Below are 17,434 nucleotides of genomic sequence, written 5' to 3'. Positions count from 1 at the left end.
GAGCCAGTTATAATGCATTCATCCAGAGCCAGTTATAGTGCATTCATCCAGAGCCAGTTATAATGCATTCATCCAGAGCCAGTTATAATGCATTCATCTTAAGGTAACTGGATGAGTCAACCACATATCAAAGGCATTGTTGGTTTCCATGGTGTCGTTTACTGCATTGAGGACTGTTTGAATGGCCAGCTGATAGGCACCACTCACTACTGGCTCATAAAAAGCTCTGACCATGAAGGTCAGCTCTCTGCTCTTTATAAATAAACTGCATCTCACTGCATGAGCCTGTGTAAAGGCAAACCGTCTTCCAAAATGCATCCTACAAATAGAAGAAAAGTTTAAGGAAAACCTATCTTCCTACTACTGGGTATGTCTACTTATGGCCAAGTGCGTGCTGCAAAACTATCAAGTCAAGTGAAAACATGTATTCTTAATTATAATAAAATAAAATATTAATGGTACAGATAGTATCGTCATGTAATACTTGCTGACGTCACTTAGTGTTTTTCCACTGTCAGTGGTTGGATTTTGTTTCACTGTAGACACTAGGCAATAGTCAGTCAAAATACAATCTCAAATTAACCATGGCCTTAGCAGCACCCTATCTTAATGATCTGGCCGAGAGACTGAAATAGATGACAACACCAGACAGAGTGACTAGACGTACACTTAAACACTCTGTTTGTGGCCATGATTACAGGCATGACATATCCACCAATTAAGATGTTGCACTCTATGGTGTATGGAGTGATATTAGTTACAACAGAAATGGAATCTGAATTCAATCATTTTCAATTCAAAATACATTTCTGAATACAAATGCAGTTTTTGTTGGCATTAATGTCACTCAATAATGAGCCTGCAATACCTGCATTCTGTATTGAAAGCATTATATTCATATAGAGTCATGTACAGTTGAAGTCAGAAGTTTACATACACCTTAGCCAAATACATTTAAACTCAGTTTTTCCACAATTCCTGACATTTAGTCCTAGTAAAAATTCCCTGTCTTAGGTCAGTTAGGATCACCACTTTACTTTAAGAATGTGAAATGTCAGAATAATAATAGAGAGAAGGATTTATTTCAGCTTTTATTTTTTTCATCACATTCCCAGTGGGTCAGAAGTTTACATACACTCAATTAGTATTTGGTAACATTGCCTTTAAATTTTTTAACTTGGGTAAAATGTTTCGGGTAGCCTTCCACAAGCTTCCCACAATAAGTTGGGTGATTTTTGGCCCATTCCTCCTGACAGAGCTGGTGTAACTGAGTCAGGTTTGTTGGCCTCCTTGCTTGCACACACTTTTTCAGTTCTGCCCACAAACTGTCTATAGGATTGAGGTTAGGGCTTTGAGATGGCCACTCCAAAACCTTGACTTTGTTGTCCTTAAACCCATTTTGCCACAACTTTGGAAGTATGCTTGGGGTCATTGTCCATTTGAAAGACCCATTTGCGACCAAGCTTTACAAAATAGATGGCACCATGAGGACTGTTATCGTGATGTCAATATATCCACATATTTTCTGTCCTCATGATGCCATCTATTTTGTGAAACGCACCAGACCCTCCTGCAGCAAAGCACCCCCACATCATGATGCTGCCACCCCCGTGCTTCATGGTTGGGATGGTGTTCTTCGGCTTGCAAGCCTCCCCCGTTTTCCTCCAAACATAACGATGGTCATTATGACCAAACAGTTATATTTTTGTTTCATCAGACCAGAGGATATTTCCCCAAAAAGTATGGTCTTTGTCCCCATGTGCAGTTGCTATCCATAGTCTTTTTTATGGCCGTTAGGAGCAGTGGCTTCTTCCTTGCTGAGCGGCCTTTCAGTTCTTGTCGATATAGGACTCATTGTACTCTGGATATAGATACTTTTGTACCTGTTTCCTCCAGCATCTTCACAAGGTCCTTTGGTGTTGCTCTGGGGTTGATTTGCATTTTTCGCAGCAAAGTACGTTCATCTCTAGGAGACAGAACGCGCCTCCTTCCTGAGCAGTATGACAGCTGCGCGGTCCCATGGTGTTTATACTTGTGTACTATTGTTTGTACAGATGAACGTGGTACCTTCAGGAGTTTGGAAATTGCTCCCAAGGATGAACCTTGGAAGTCTACAATGTTTTTTCTGAGGTCTTGGATGATTTCTTTTGATTTTCCCATGATGTCAAGCCAAGAGGCACTGAGTTTGATGGTAGGCCTTGAAATACATCCACAGGTACACCTCAATTGACTCAAATGATGTCACTTAGCCTATCAGAAGCTTCTAAAGCCATGACATCGTTTTCTGGAATTTTCCAAGCTGTTTAAAGACACAGTCAACTTAGTGTATGTAAACTTCTGACCCACTGGAATTGTGATACAGTGAATTATAAATGAAATCATTTGATAACCAATTAAATGTAATAACCAATGAAGGGCATTTGATAACCAATTAAAAGCATGACAATGTATGTAAGAACACTTCTTAGTCCATCTTCATTCATGCCAGAACACCTATACATTGTGCCTGATAAGCTGCTTCTATTTGCATCCTCTCTGCATAGCTACTCCAGTCACAGCTATTCTCAGTACAGGCCATCAAGGTATTGTCATGCACTTGCTATCTTTTAGCTTTCCTTTAGCCTGGCTTATGTTGTCTCACCGTCATGACATTGAGGATGAAAGATGGAACAATGTGTGCTTGGTGAAGTATGTTGGCTGATATTTGATTATAGTGATATTGGATTGCACCAGATATTGCATCACAAACTACATAACACCCATTTTGACCTCTGCAATTCTTATGGAAAGCAAGACAATCTATAGCAATCAAATCACTAGGATATGGGATCACATTGCCTTACAGTATGTATGTTTAAATGTGTTGATAAAAATGTCTTTATGGCCTCCCGGGTGGCACAGTGGTTAAGGGTGCTGTACTGGCCAGCTGTGCCATCAGAGTCCCTGGGTTCGCGCCCAGGCTCTGTTGTAACCGGCCATGACCGGGAGGTCCGTGGGGCGACGCACAATTGGCCTAGCGTCGTCCGGGTTAGGGAGGGCTTGGTAGGTAGGGATGTCCTTGTCTCATTGTGCACCAGCAACTCCTGTGGCAGGCTGGGTGCAGTGCGTGCTAACCAAGGTTGCACGGTGTACCCTCTGACACATTGGTGCGGCTGGCTTCCGGGTTGGATGCGCACTGTGTTAAGAAGCAGTACAGCTGGTTGGGTTGTGTATCGGAGGACGCATGACCTTCAACCTTTGTCTCTCCCGAGCCCGTACGGGAGTTGCAGCAATGAGACAAGATAGTAGCTACTACAACAATTGGATACCATGAAATTGGGGAGAAAAAAGGGGTAAAATTCAACAACAAAAAAAGAAAAAAAAAAATTCTTTATATGTTTTATTAACTATTGCATTTTATATTCCATATATTTTGGCTATCTTCCATTGCCTTTATAGAAGATTACATATTTTGAAAATAACTTTGGCCCAGGTTGGAGACACTTGTTTACATTTGAAAATGTAACTAAGTATGTTATGCAGGAGCACACTACATTGTGTTATGGCACATTTAACGGAGGAGACCCAGCCATCCTTTGAGACGACATTAAAGTCAAGAGCCGTATCTGAAACCTGTAACATCAAGTTCTCCTGTGAGGTGTCAGGTAAACTCTCCTCTGGTGTGTGAGTGGGCGCAATACGTTGTTTGTAATAGCCTACATACTTTGTTGTTGTACTTGCTAACCAGTATTATCTATCTGAAGATTTTACAGTAAGTGTGAAATGTAGTCTCTATAACTGTTTCTCTGTTTCAATTTGACTCCAGGTCACCCTGCTCCTGAAGTGACATGGTATAAAGATGATTTGCAATTGGACAGATACTGTGGACTACCTAAATACAACATTTCCCGCAATGGACAAAACCATTCACTGCACATTTACAAGTATGTATCAAGATCATAATTGTCATTTGTATTGAAGATGTTAAATGTTATCATATTGATGTCAGTTTGGTTTGTATTGATGCACACAAATATTATTTAAAACATTGTGCAGCAACTGTATAATACAAGTATCTATGATTTGTTTTCTTTACAGTTGCACTATGGAGGATGCAGCCATCTACCAAGCGTCAGCCAGGAACAACAAAGGCATTGTGTCCTGCTCTGGAGTCCTTGAGGTGGGGACGATGAGTGAATACAAGATCCACCAGCAGTACTTCGCCAAGATTAAACTGAAGGCCGAAAACACACGCAGAGAGCTGGAGGAGCCCAAGCCGTGGGACAAGGAGAACCACGGGTCTCCTGGTAGTCGGCAGGAAACACTGAGGACCATCAGTCCAGACCGGTCCCAGAGGAAGCGACGGTCCCCCATGGACCCCAGCCTCAGTGCCCCCAGCTTTATGGAGGATGAAGTGGTTGAGGAGAGCACTCAGGCTCATGCTGGGGAGGCAGAGGCCAGGCTACAGGACACACCTGTGGTGGGGGAAGAAAAATGGGAATGTAACAGGGCTGGGTCTTCCAATGTCAATGGACAGGCAGCCATTACAGAAAATAGCAGCAACAAAGGCCGGACGTATGTTTACGATTCAGTGCAGAACTCTTTTGCTCCACACACACCAAAAGCATCACTGGCCAAGAAGAAGATAAAGATCTCCAATGGAGAGGATAGTGGGAAGATGGCTGATAGCCAAGCAGGAAAGAAGCCTGAGGAGAGAGGGATGAGTGAAGAAGGAGAGGTCAGTCTGACACCCTGTCTGGTTGAGTCCTCACCCTCACTGGGGTCATCAGAAGAGGCCCTGGAAGTGGAGAGTGCTGTTGAAACTTCAGCCTCAAAGACAAAGAGTGTAAAATACATGAATCAGTCTGAGAGAGCCCCACTGAACAACACTGTATCAGTAACGGAAGAAGTGAAGGTCCAAGTGAAGGAGAAAGTACCTGTACAAACCCCACCACACAACGGAGAGCCTAGCATCCTGTCTCCTTCTACTGGGCTCCTCTCTACAGGGGAAACCATCTCAGGGAATAAGAGTCAGAATGCTGCAGTGGCTCAGATGACCCAAAATGTTGTAAATAACAATATTATGGGGAGTCAGAGTACAGTTCCTCCTGTCACCTCATCACAACCAAGTCCTTCAGCTAAACTAAAACCACAACCAAGTCCTTCAGCTAAACTAAAACCACAACCAAGTTCTTCAGCTAAACTAAAACCACAACCAAGTCCTCCTTCAGCGAAATTACAATCACAACCACGTCAACCAAGTCCTCCTTCTATGATGTCACAACCACAACCAAGTCCTTCAGCAAAACCACAGCCACAACCAAATCCTCCTTCTGCGAAACTACAACCACACCCATGTCAATCAAGCCCTTCCATAAAATCACAACTCGGCCCCTCATTACCACCACAACCAGATCCTCCTTCTGGGAAACTACAACCACAACCACGTCATTCAAGTCCTTCAGTAAAACTACAACCAGGTCCCTCAGTAACACCACAACCACAACCAGATCCTCCTTCTGCGAAACTACAACCACAAATACGTCAACCAAGTCCTTCAGAGAAACTCCAAGCAAGTCCTTATGCGAAACCACAACCACAATCACAACAGAGTCCTTCTGCGAAGCTACAACCACAACCACGTCAACCAAGTCCTTCCCCGAATTTACAACCCCAACCAAGTTCCTCTGTCACACCCCAACCACAAGCAAGTCCTTCAGTAACAACTCCACAGGTTTTGAGCAACACACCAGAGAACATTAAAACCCATCAAAGCAACATAACAGACATTGAGGTAGACGATAAGCCTTCTGTCCTGGAACACCTAAACAGCACCACTACTCCCCTAAAAGGTCAAACTGAATGCCCGGGGAAGGATTCAGCATCAGTGCTTGAGGTGCTGAACTCAGATACTTATTCCATTCATGGAACTGGAACTGCAGTTGAAGTTGCTGGGGAATCAGTGGAGTCAGTACTAACATCACCCTGTAAGAGCAGCGAGGCTGTCTCTGCCTTGCCTCAGCGTCTGTGTGAACAGTCAGGGGATCAGCTGTCTGTGGAGGAAACAAGCATGTGCCTAAAGAATGTGTCTTTGTCTCGGCTGCCTGCGCAGCTGCGCGGGGAGGTGAGTGTCTCTGCCCTGTCCCTATGAGCTCATGGAGCGCCTAACATTTCCAAAACACACCAGCCAAATCAGTAACACAAGCACCCATAGGGCTATTATTAGACTTTACAAGTATGCCCCTCTGTGTGACAAGACATATGTGTAATGATGCATGTGCTGGCACGGACAGCAGGTATATTACCACTCCTACATATCGAATGGCTGAAAACATGAGTAGAGAAATCACAGAGTACCTCAAGGCTTCTGTTGTGCGTATGATTTGTGCAGTAAGGATTTTGGGAGGTCAACAATCTTAGCTTGTGTGACAGTGTGGGGCTTTAAGGCGTCTGTGAATGGTCTTGGTGGTGGAAAACACATGGCATGAGAGTGAAAAGCACAATGGAACAGGTTTTGGATTGGTCCATACATAGAGGCAGAGAGCATGATGGGTAATATATGCTATCCTTGAGAGTTGAGCTGCACTGTTATCCTCGTCTTTTAGTTACACTGTTGGTCGCAGCCATGCCAAACAGAGATGGAGATAATGTCGTTTTCTGTCTCTCTTCCAAAAAGTTGTAAATCATTTTAGGCATTGATTATTTTATCTCTCCAAAGAAGACATTTATGATTCCATACTATTTGGGCTTTTTGAAACACTGCATCTTTTATTGAATCCAAGAAAAGTAAGGTATGGAAACAAAGTACTGTGAAAATACTGTTGAGACGACTTCTGTCCACTCTGTTCCATCAAGCACCCCTTTGAATGATCCACATTACATTGTCTCCTCACGAAACCTAAACAGATTCCATGTTCCATGTCTGTCTGTGCTTATTCCACTGTCATACACTCCACTGTGAACACTGTGAGAGAGAGAGAGAGAGAGAGAGAGAGAGAGAGAGAGAGAGAGAGAGAGAGAGAGAGAGAGAGAGAGAGAGCGAGAGAGAGAGAGAGAGAGAGAGAGAGAGAGGTTATAAAGCTCTTTCTTGTTTCAATGAAACCAAAGTAGGCCTACAATAGATTTTTGTACAATGTGAACCTAAGAGCATGCTCTCCCTTCTGTACTTGTCATTGTAAATGTTCATATACTCCCCATTTCAATATAATTTGTCAGTTGATCCTTCAAAGGGAATGAATTTTTATTTCACACAACACCATATTTTAGTTCTGTGATATTGAAATCAAAGTAGAAGCAATGTGAATGGTCCTTTCAGTAACTCTGGACTTTTCTCATTCACTGATGGAGTGACACATAAGTCACACCGGAGCCAATCCCTCTGGTGCTAATTTCAGCTGACCAATTAGATCTGGTGCTTATTTCAAATGAGTTAGATATCTCTTACTGTTATGTTTATCTAAGACTAAAGGAACATGAGCTCAGACCAGGAGTTAATCTCACTACAGATCCACATTCACTCTGCACCTGGTCGAAACATTAGACTACCTCGTCCTGTACTGTAGGACTGCACTGTGTTTGTGAGGGTATTGTTTATCTCCATGGCTCATCAAAGGACATATTAAGTGAAGTAATAATCATCTCATAATCAAATGAGTGCAGCTTAACAGCACTACCCCACCAGTAGCACGATTAGACAGTATTCAAATCTTTCTATCTGAGGGGTTGAACCTGTGTGAATTATAGTGATTTGACTACAAGCCATAGCTGTCAAGTCAAGAACAGTTTGTGAGATAGTAACAGAGTTATAACTGGAAAACAGGATTGCTTCATCCATTGACCAGGTTCCAATTAGTAAATATGTCTGAGCACTCAGCACTTAACACGAGAGCTCAAAATTGAAAACAAGATTAATTCATTAGATACATTACATGACCAAAAATATGTGGACACCTGCTATGGAGTTGGTCCACCCTTTGCTGGTATAACAGCCTCCACTCTTCTGGGAAGGCTTTCCACTAGATGTTGGAATATTGCTGCGGGGACTTGCGTCCATTAATCTACAAAAGCATTAGTGTGATCAGGCACCTGTCTTGGGTGATTAGGGCTGGCTCGCTGTCGACGTTCCAATTCATCCCAAAGGTGTTCGATGGGGTTGAGGTCAGGGCTCTGTGCAGGACAGTCAAGTTCTTCCACACCAATCTCTACAAACCATGTCTGTACGGACCTCGCTTTGTGCACGGGGTATTGTCATGCTGAAACAGGAAGGGGCCTTCCCCAAACTGTTGCCACAAAGTTGGAAGTGCAGAATCTAGAATGTCAATCTATGCTGTAGCGTTAAGATTTTCATTCACTGGAACTAAGGGGCCTAGCCCGAACCATGAAAAACAGCCCCAGACCATTATTCCTCCTCCACCAAACTTTACAGTTGGCACTAAGCATTCAGACAGGTAGCGTTCTCCGTCATCGGCCACACCTAGATTTGTCCGTCGGACTACCAAATGGTGAAGCATTATTCATAATTTCAGAGAAAGCGTTTCCACTGCTCCAGTGTTCAATGGCAACGAGCTTTACACCCCTCCAGCCAACGCTTGGCATTGCGCATGGTGATCTTAGGCTTGTGTGTGGCTGCTCGGCCATGGAAACCCATTTCAGAAAGTTCCCGACGAACAGTTATTATGCTGAGGTTGCTTCCAGAGATAGTTTGGAACTCGGTCGTGAGTGTTGCAACAGAGGACAGACAATTTTTACGCGCTACATGGTTCAGCACTCGGTGGTCCCGTTCTGTGAGCTTGTGTGGCCTACCACTTCAAGGCTTAGCCGTTGTTGCTTCTAGACGTTTCCACTTCACAGTAACATCACTTACAGTTGACCTGGGCATCTCTAGCAGGGCACAAATTTGACGAACTGACTTGTTGAAAATGTGGCATCCTATGACGGTTCCATGTTGAAAGTCATTGAGCTCTTCAGTAAGGTCATTCTACTGCCAATGTTTGTCTATAGAGATCACATGGCGGTGTGCTCAATTGTATACACCTGTCAGCAACGGGTGTGGCTAAAATAGTAAAATCCACTAATTTGAAGGGGTGTCCACATATATACACTACCGTTCAAAAGTTTGGGGTCACTCCGGGATGCTGGTCTTCTAGGCAAAGTTGCAAAGAAAAACTCATATCTCAGACTGGCCAATAAAAATAAAAGATTAAGATGGGCCGAAAGAACACTGGACAGAGGAACTCTGCCTAGAAGGCCAGCATCCCGGAGTCGCCTCTTCACTGTTGACGTTGAGACTGGTGTTTTGCTAGTAGTAAACACATCTGCAGGCGACAGAGCTTTGCACATTGTGGATGTGGAATGTATTTCAGTTTGTCGAAAAGGTCAAGCCTTTGTTGTTATTTTCATAGTCTTTAACACTTACAGCAGTCTCTTTGGTTACTTGTTCATAAGATAACACTTTTAAGTTTTTGATGTGTATATAGCAATGATGTGTGTTTATGTGTCATGGATATGACTGCAGCAAAGTATTTACAGAATGTAAATCTGTCTCTGCTTTTATTGTGCCTCAAGGTTACACAGAACCACAGACAGACAGAGAGAGAGTGGAAGGGAACACCTGTCGGGCAAGAACCTGTAATACTAACCATCCGGAGAAAGCTGGACGGACAATCACCTTCGCCACGACAATGTTCTCCATCGTCATCGGACAGAGAAGTCACAGCAAATGCCAACAAACGGTCTCCTACTTTGCACAATCCTCAGAGCCAATCGGCCTCTGACAAAATGACGCAGGGCACACAGGATCATTCCAGGGGATCAAATGAGACCCATACATTACCTTTTACAGAGCCACTAAAGTCACCCCTGGAAGGCCCGGGTGTTGGTGAGAAAACCTTGGGGTGTAGTGTTTCCTCAGTAGGCCAGCAAGGCCAAGTTGAGATAGCTATAAAAACCGTTGGTGAGACAGAAATACAATTTGACGTTAAAGTACAGGGTAATAATTTGGCTGAGATATATGCACAGGGAGGCAGTTATGAGAGAAGAGCTGACATGGAAACTGTTTATAAAGTTAGCAAAGTTCAGGAAGGTGAAATTGAAAGACTTACGAAAGCACCTGAAAAGAAAACCGTTGAAAGTATAGCAGTGGCTCTATGGGATGAGAAGAGTATACCTGTGTTGAAGATAGCAGAATGCCAAGATCTTTCTCTAAATCCCCATTTTCAGCCTATTATTCCAGACACATCACAGATGGCTGACACAACAACAAGTGTCCCAAACACAAACATCTCAGAGCAACAACCAAAAGCCCCGACACCTGTAGCCAAAGTAATGTCTATTGCCGAGATTCTAAGGTCACAAATGGAGAAAAGTGCCCCTACAGAAGTAAGTCCAGTGCCATCCATTTCAGATGCATCCATTTCAGTGGCACCCATTTCAGTAGCTACCATTTCAATGCCCCTTACACAAAGTCTAAACACAGACCAACAACCTAAATGTGACATACAGGATGTGAGAATACAAAGTCCAGAGTTGAGGATGGATGAGACAGAGTACAGGCAGGAACCTGAGAAAGACACTTGTAAGAAGGAAACTGATCTGTCTGTCAGTTCTATTTCAACTTCAAATGTAGAATATAGATTTAATACCTCTGAACCAGAACGAGTTGAGTCCCCCATAGTTAGTCCTGTGACTGAAGCCTCACCTAAAGCTTTCGTTATTCCTCCTATCTCTATTGTAGACATGGATGGCACTTTAGAGAACAGTAATCCTCCTGTATGTATAGTTATGGACATTGAAAGTGTCATGGATACAGAGCGGGAGCATCTTTTGGATCATAATGCTGATATTAGTCTGGCTGCGAATAAGGATGGTCAGAAAGAGTCTTCTCTTGTTACTCCTGAGCAGAAGTCCTTGGACACTACAGTTCCTCCTCCATCCATCTCATCTGTTACCTTTCCTGCAGAGAAACAACAAACACTAGAAAATACAGTCAAAGGGATGGATTCTTCACACTTACTGCCTCCAGTGTTCAGCAGTCGACATGGCAAAGACAAAACGTGTGCTTCTGCCCTTTCGGAGCGTTCAACAGAATCTAGCTCCCTTCCTAGTGCCACTGAGAACCAAAGTTTTTCTACAAAAAATACAGGATTTACAAACAACATTGTTTCACCAGTAACTGGCATGATTTTAGGTCAGAGTGAAGCATGCGAACCTGATGTTCCTCAGCCAGGTCCTCAGACTGTACGAAGGTTTGATACCAAGGGTTCCCCAAGTAGTGAGACACAAGGGTCAGTACCTGTTCCCACCATTCCGTTGGATAGCAAAAGCTCTCCATCCAAGGAGGTGAAAGTTGGGGAATATTCAAAGTCAGACTCTTCAACATGTGTCTCAGTCACTGAAAGTACTGGCCTGCTGAAGGGATCAGACAGTGTGTCCCCCATGCCCTCAGCCACCCCACAGGAGCTGGCCTCCGGCGCTAGACGCAAAATCTTAATCCCGAAACCCAAAGGAGAGGACCCTGGAGCTGTTGCTTCACAGATTGACACCCAGAGCCCCCAGAGAGAGGAGGTCCTCAGGATGAGCTCCAGGCTATCCCCAGAGTCCTCCTCTCCCATGTCCCCTGGGCTGTCCCGCAGGTCACCCCTGCTGCAGCCCCCCAATGGCCAGCGCACCCCTCCAACAGAGAGACGCTCCCCACTGCTCAGTAGGAGGAAGCTGGCTCCAACAACAGAGACCCTCAAACAGAGCCAGGAACCTGCCCTGGAGACAACCGACACTACCAAGACTGAGGAGAAACCAGCTGAGAAGGACAAGCATAACCCATTCAAAGGTAAACTCCTTTCAAGATATATCAGCTTAGTGTAAAAAAAGGGGGTGAATGATGTTGGCATACTTTTAGAGAGTAGCTAGTCTTATTCAATTAAATTAACCATTGGAGTCAGTGTAGTTTCTTTGGCTAAGCTTCAGTAGGGAGTGGTATCGAGAGCCTTCGTGCTTCCTCTGTTTGCTTTGACACTGTCACGAGATGGATCGTCAGTTATAGATATATAATTAATAGAACTGGCTTGCAACCTCTAAACCTGACAATTTGACTGGGGTTCTATTCATTCTATTTCTATGGGGCCCGCTACTTGCCAGGTGGGATTACATGGAGTCTTAACTGAAATAGTATCCATATTACTTAAAGTTAGGAAGCTGTAACATAAGAAAGTGTCTATCTTTACCTAGATGTGCCTGTCTGTCGGGAGTCCCTCTCTTACTGGCACTAATCTCTCTTTCTCCCCCCCTCTGTCTACAGCTCCTCAGGTCATCAGGAAGATTAGAGGAGAGCCCTTCTCCGATGCGGCAGGACATCTGAAGCTGTGGTGCCAGTTCTTCAACGTTCTTAGTGACTCCACAATTAAGTGGATCAGGGATGAGGTGGAGATCGCTGAGGTTAAAAGAAGGTGAGTCCTCCATGCAGGCTGCCTTGACGTGAAATGCTGTAGCCAAAATGTGGAAAATATTGTTTATAAAAGGGATTCAACAATAAAATAATCACGATCAAAGACAGTTTTCCCTCATCCCTGCTAAATGGGATATATATATATATATATATATATATATATATATTTAGTTTTCCTGATGGCAACAATGTAAAGGTGTTGTAGAGACACTGTGTGACTGACAAATTCTAGTTAGAGCTTTCTGAAACTCTGTTTATTTTGCTGTTCTGTCCATCCCTGACTCCTGTGTGTTTCCCAGTGCAGGAGATGAGACTCAGGTAGCGTTGGCTATTGTCCAGACGTCCAGCAGAGACTGTGGAGTTTATGGCTGCACCATCACTAATGAATATGGGACAGACACAACAGACTTCCTACTGAGTGTTGACAGTATGTACACTAGTGTCTCAGTTCAATCTCTGAAGTTTGACTTGTTTCAACATGTTATCTCCTATATTTTTATATCTCTTATCTCTCATTCTGTCGACTAGAATCTATTTTTTGCAGTACTCCCTGGCGTGTTTTATCTCCTATATCTTTATATCTCTTATTTCTCATTCTGTCGACTAGAATCTATTTTTTGCAGTACTCCCTGGCGTGTTTTATCTCCTATATCTTTATATCTCTTATCTCTCATTCTGTCTACTACAATCTATTTTTTTGCAGTATTCTCTGGTGTGTTTTATCTCCTATATCTTTATATCTCTTATCTCTCATTCTGTCGACTAGAATCTATTTTTTCAGTATTCTCTGGTGTGTTTTATCTCCTATATCTCTTATCTCTCATTCTGTCGACTAGAATCTATTTTTTCAGTATTCTCTGGTGTGTTTTATCTCCTATATCTCTTATCTCTCATTCTGTCGACTAGAATCTATTTTTTCAGTACTCAGTACTTCAGTACATATTTTATCTCCTATATATTTCAAGTTTTATTTGTCACATGCACAAGTACAGTGAAATGCTAAACTTGCAAGCCCTTCCCAACAGTGCAGTATTCAATGTCAAAATAGTATAACAAAAAAACTGGAGAAATAAAAAATAAGAGAGGAAGCAAAATAAATAGAAGAATGTAAGTTATATACAGGGTCAATGCCAGTACCACATTTACAATGTGCAGGAATAGTGGAGTAGTTACGTTTGATATGTACATGTAGGCAGAGATCAGGAGGAAGTGACTGGTAGCAGGATTAATAATAATAGTAAACAATATGGCAGCCATATAAGTGGAGAGTGGGTAAGTGCGTGGTTGTGAGTGTGTGTATATGAGTGTGTGTGGGTGTTAGCGTGGGTGTGTGAGTGTGCAAGAAATTCAGTGTAGGCGTGATAGGTGGATATACATAAACTGGGCTGAAAAGTGACTGGTAGCAGGAATATATAAATACTTAGCATCTCGCAAGCTCTTATTCTTTCTACTCTGTCTTTTTTGCAGTACTCTCTGGCATGTTTCTGCGTGAGGATCAAGAAGGTAAGATTACATTTGTCTATTATTTGTTAGGATTTAATTGGTGTTCAACACTGTTAGCGCCGTTCAACTAGCCATTCATGGAAGCTTGCAGGATCAGGTGGCTCACGATGCAGCCTCATAATACCACTTCCAGTGCATTATATTTGATGATGTTACAATCTTTCCTCTCTACAGTGGGAGAGGAGATAGAGATGAGTCCACTACTGTTCACCAAGGGCCTGGCTGACTCTGGCGTCTGGGGAAGTAAATTCTTTGGGCGTATCATGATGGAGGAGGCCCATATAGGAGAGGGCTGCTCCCACAAGGCCTGCAGAGTGAAGGTCATCTATGGGCTGGAGCCAGTGTTTGAGTCTGGGACCACATGTTACATCAAGGTGAAGAGCCCCATCGCCTACTACGGAGTCAAGGAGGAGAGCAACCTGGTCGAGAGAAACCTGGCAATCACTCAACAGGTGAAGAGTTTTACTTCTTTAACATAAAGTAAATGTTTAATGAAATCAATGGAAATTGGGCTAATGTAATGATATTATTGATGTTATGAAAGGAATCAAAAAATCATTTAGTCAAAGCTCTGATCCCTAACCCAATTAAAGTTTTTCTGTCCGATCATGAATGCAATCTTCTTTCCATAAAGGAATGTAGACTTCAGAACATCGCTCGTGAATACTGCAAGATCTTTGCTGCGGAATGTAGGGTGATAGGAACCTTTGGAGAAGCGCTGGAGTGAGATCATCAAAATGATACAAAACCTGCACATAAAAACAACGTTTTTTCATATTATTTCACTACTTTGTTTAGCCTTCTGTCATACCACAGTGTGTGTTTGTTCTTGGTTACACAGAGTGATCCCAGTCCACCATATGTATCGGCCTGCCAACACCATTCCCCATGCCACGGTGGAGTCTGACCTGAAGGGGGTCTATCTGAGGTACTGTCTGATGGACGCTACAGGCCGGCTGGTCATGAGAACTGGCTCGGAGGCGGCACTGAAGTGTTGTACTCTGCAGCACTGGATCCTCCAGTGGACCAATGGAAACCTGCTGCTCACTCGGATGGAAGGTACAGTGTCCATAGTCTCGGGTGACGAACTCTAGCAAGACAATGCTTTGGCTGAATAACAGAACAGGTGAAATTAACTGTAATTGTGATTGTGCTGCAGGTGTTGACTTCAAGATCACAAATGTTGGAATTTCCATCAAATCGAAAGGGTTGGTATAATTTTTCTGAACATTGTGTTCTAGAGATATTCATGACTACATAGACCATTTACAATTACAATACTGTAATAACAAACTCGGGCACGAAGATCTGTCAACAAACTGTTCCTTTACTCATCTGTAACATTGAATCTGTTGTTATTTTTCCAGGTACCAAAGTCTCACGATCACAGAGAACCCCAATGTGTTTGAGCAGTTTGTCTCTCAGCATCAGTGTAACTACTACTGCGGCCTCCTCAGCCTGAGGTCCCTGAAGACACAGGACTCCCTGCAGACCCCAGCCAAACCCAAGTGCTCCAGGAGCCCCCTGCTCCACCGCAAGATGGGCGGCTCCTCCAGGTATGAACCACTGCCATTGTGCCCTTCAGCAAGGCACTTAAAGGACAACTCCACCCAAAAACTATTGTTTGGTATTTGTTTCATTCATCTTTTGTTGATATTGTCCCAAAATGTTTTGCATGTCGGCAATCAAGTTTTCAAGATATGTAACTTTCAAAATACAGAAATCTGGGCCGAATAATGCATTTTGCATCATATGATGCAAACGCAGCATCAGAGGATGCAAAATGCATCATTCAGGCAAGATTTCTGTATTTTGAAAGTTACATATCTTGAAAACTTGATTGCTGACATGTAAAACATTTTGGGACTATATCAACAATGGACTAATGAACAAAATACCAAAAGATAGTTTTAGGATGGAGTTTTCCTTTAACCCCCAAACCGTCTCCATCCAAGGACGCTGCGCTGTGTCGGACCCTGTAACTTCTCAACGTGTGTCTAGGGGTGTTATTAAAAAGGTAGAAGTCGAATTTCTGTGCTAGCCAAATTGATTAATAAAGTACCTATTCTATTCAGTCCCCAGCCCTCCAGGAAGGCCACAGGAAGCCCCCGGTTGATCAGAAAGCCAGCACAGCCAGAGGACAGCACCGCCAAGCACAAGGCCATTGATGTTCCCAATGTTGTCCGAAGTTAGAATGGCTTCATCGGCCGTAGAAAGCAAGCAACTGCTTTTCTCAATAAAGAGAATAAATGCTGAAACAGATATGGAATTACTGCCAGACATGTCTTCCCACCTATAGAGCTTTCGGGGAGCTGGGAGCCGGTCTGGGATGAAAGGCTGGTGACCCCTCCCCCAAGCCGTGACAGACAGACAGACAGACAGACAGACAGACAGACAGACAGACAGACAGACAGACAGACAGACAGACAGACAGACAGACAGACAGACACAGACAGACACCTGGGTCCCAAAAGAAAGATGAGATGAGAAAGAGAAGGCCAGGTGAAGGAAGAACTTGAATGTTTCCAGAAATGACAGACACATCTTTTAATGAATTCTGTGTTAAAATAAACAATGAAATGCCACCTCAGTTTTAATGGGCATGTCGCCTGTTGCCAGAATCGGAGACAATGAAATTAATGACTACACTAGTATGTCCTTGAAATTATTAAATTACACATTAATTTCACTAATGAATACATTCTTAATTTATTGAGTAGATCACATAAAATTTTAGGCTAAAGCTTTCACATTATACAGGGATTCCTATTGCATATTAGTAATAATTTGGAGTAGTAATTCACAAGGTTAGCACGCCAGCTCGATTCAGGTCCCAACAACATGAACATTTAGGGGAAATACATTTAAAGGGATTGTTGAAGAGTTAAAGGCTATCTTCAATGGTGCACAGTGCTCAGGATAATAGTTCTGTTAAGAAAACTATGCCCTAAGAATGTAGCGTATATTGTTTTCCATGACACTGTGAATAAAAACGTGGTGCTTTTTGTACTGTAAATGTGCCTACGTTTTCATGTTGCAGTGTATGACATTTATAGAAAATGCTCACTGGATGCAATGGCTGTAAATTAAAATGAAATATATTGAAATTAAGCCTCTTATTGACCAAGGTGTGTTTTTCTCAATGAAACAGAGTGCTAACCTGGAAACCATTTGACATGTAATGTATCTCAGTGGTAAATAATGACGTGGGCTAGCCGCTATGTCACTTGCTGTAATCTGACATATAAGTATCTGACATTACAGATGTAGGATCGTAATTTGGTCACCCAGTTGCAGGAGAACTTGGTAAATTATTTACCTTGATGACATAGCCATAATCTATAAGAATTTCATGAACGTGTTATAACAGATCCCAACCACATTATTAAAGGTTAATTCAATATATCCATAGCCTATCTATAACTTAAGTAATGTTATGCTATACAAGAGCTCATATTTAGGTATCTTAATAGATCCTCATTACAATGACAGTATAGGCCCATGACTTACCTT

The 17,434-nt window shown here is 42.9% G+C and overlaps 1 protein-coding gene across 1 annotated transcript; it reads left to right on the top strand.

Moving 5' to 3' along the window:
• The first annotated feature begins 3,541 nt into the window (after window positions 1–3,541).
• On the top strand, window positions 3,542–17,022 carry LOC135544050 (alpha-protein kinase 3-like). The gene is made up of 13 exons (XM_064971445.1): window positions 3,542–3,644; window positions 3,806–3,923; window positions 4,078–6,103; window positions 9,544–11,803; window positions 12,272–12,419; window positions 12,718–12,845; window positions 13,886–13,921; window positions 14,096–14,373; window positions 14,556–14,644; window positions 14,763–14,980; window positions 15,081–15,129; window positions 15,289–15,477; window positions 15,997–17,022. The coding sequence occupies exons 1-13, from the start codon at window positions 3,542–3,544 to the stop codon at window positions 16,112–16,114; spliced, it is 5,760 nt and encodes a 1,919-aa protein (XP_064827517.1). The 3' UTR covers window positions 16,115–17,022.
• Window positions 17,023–17,434: the final 412 nt, after the last annotated feature.

Source organism: Oncorhynchus masou, chromosome 1 (assembly GCF_036934945.1).
Source record: "Oncorhynchus masou masou isolate Uvic2021 chromosome 1, UVic_Omas_1.1, whole genome shotgun sequence".
Classification (NCBI taxonomy): domain Eukaryota; kingdom Metazoa; phylum Chordata; class Actinopteri; order Salmoniformes; family Salmonidae; genus Oncorhynchus; species Oncorhynchus masou.
Note: the sequence above shows the minus strand (reverse complement) of the source record. Positions and strands in the feature narration are given on the sequence as shown.

Coding starts and splice junctions, on each gene's coding strand:
- LOC135544050 (XM_064971445.1), top strand. CDS start 3,542: ATGGCACATTTAACGGAGGAGACCCAGCCATCCTTTGAGACGACATTA. Junction 12,420..12,717: donor ATCGCTGAGGTTAAAAGAAG/GTGAGTCCTCCA, acceptor TGTGTTTCCCAG/TGCAGGAGATGAGACTCAGG. Junction 13,922..14,095: donor TCTGCGTGAGGATCAAGAAG/GTAAGATTACAT, acceptor TCCTCTCTACAG/TGGGAGAGGAGATAGAGATG.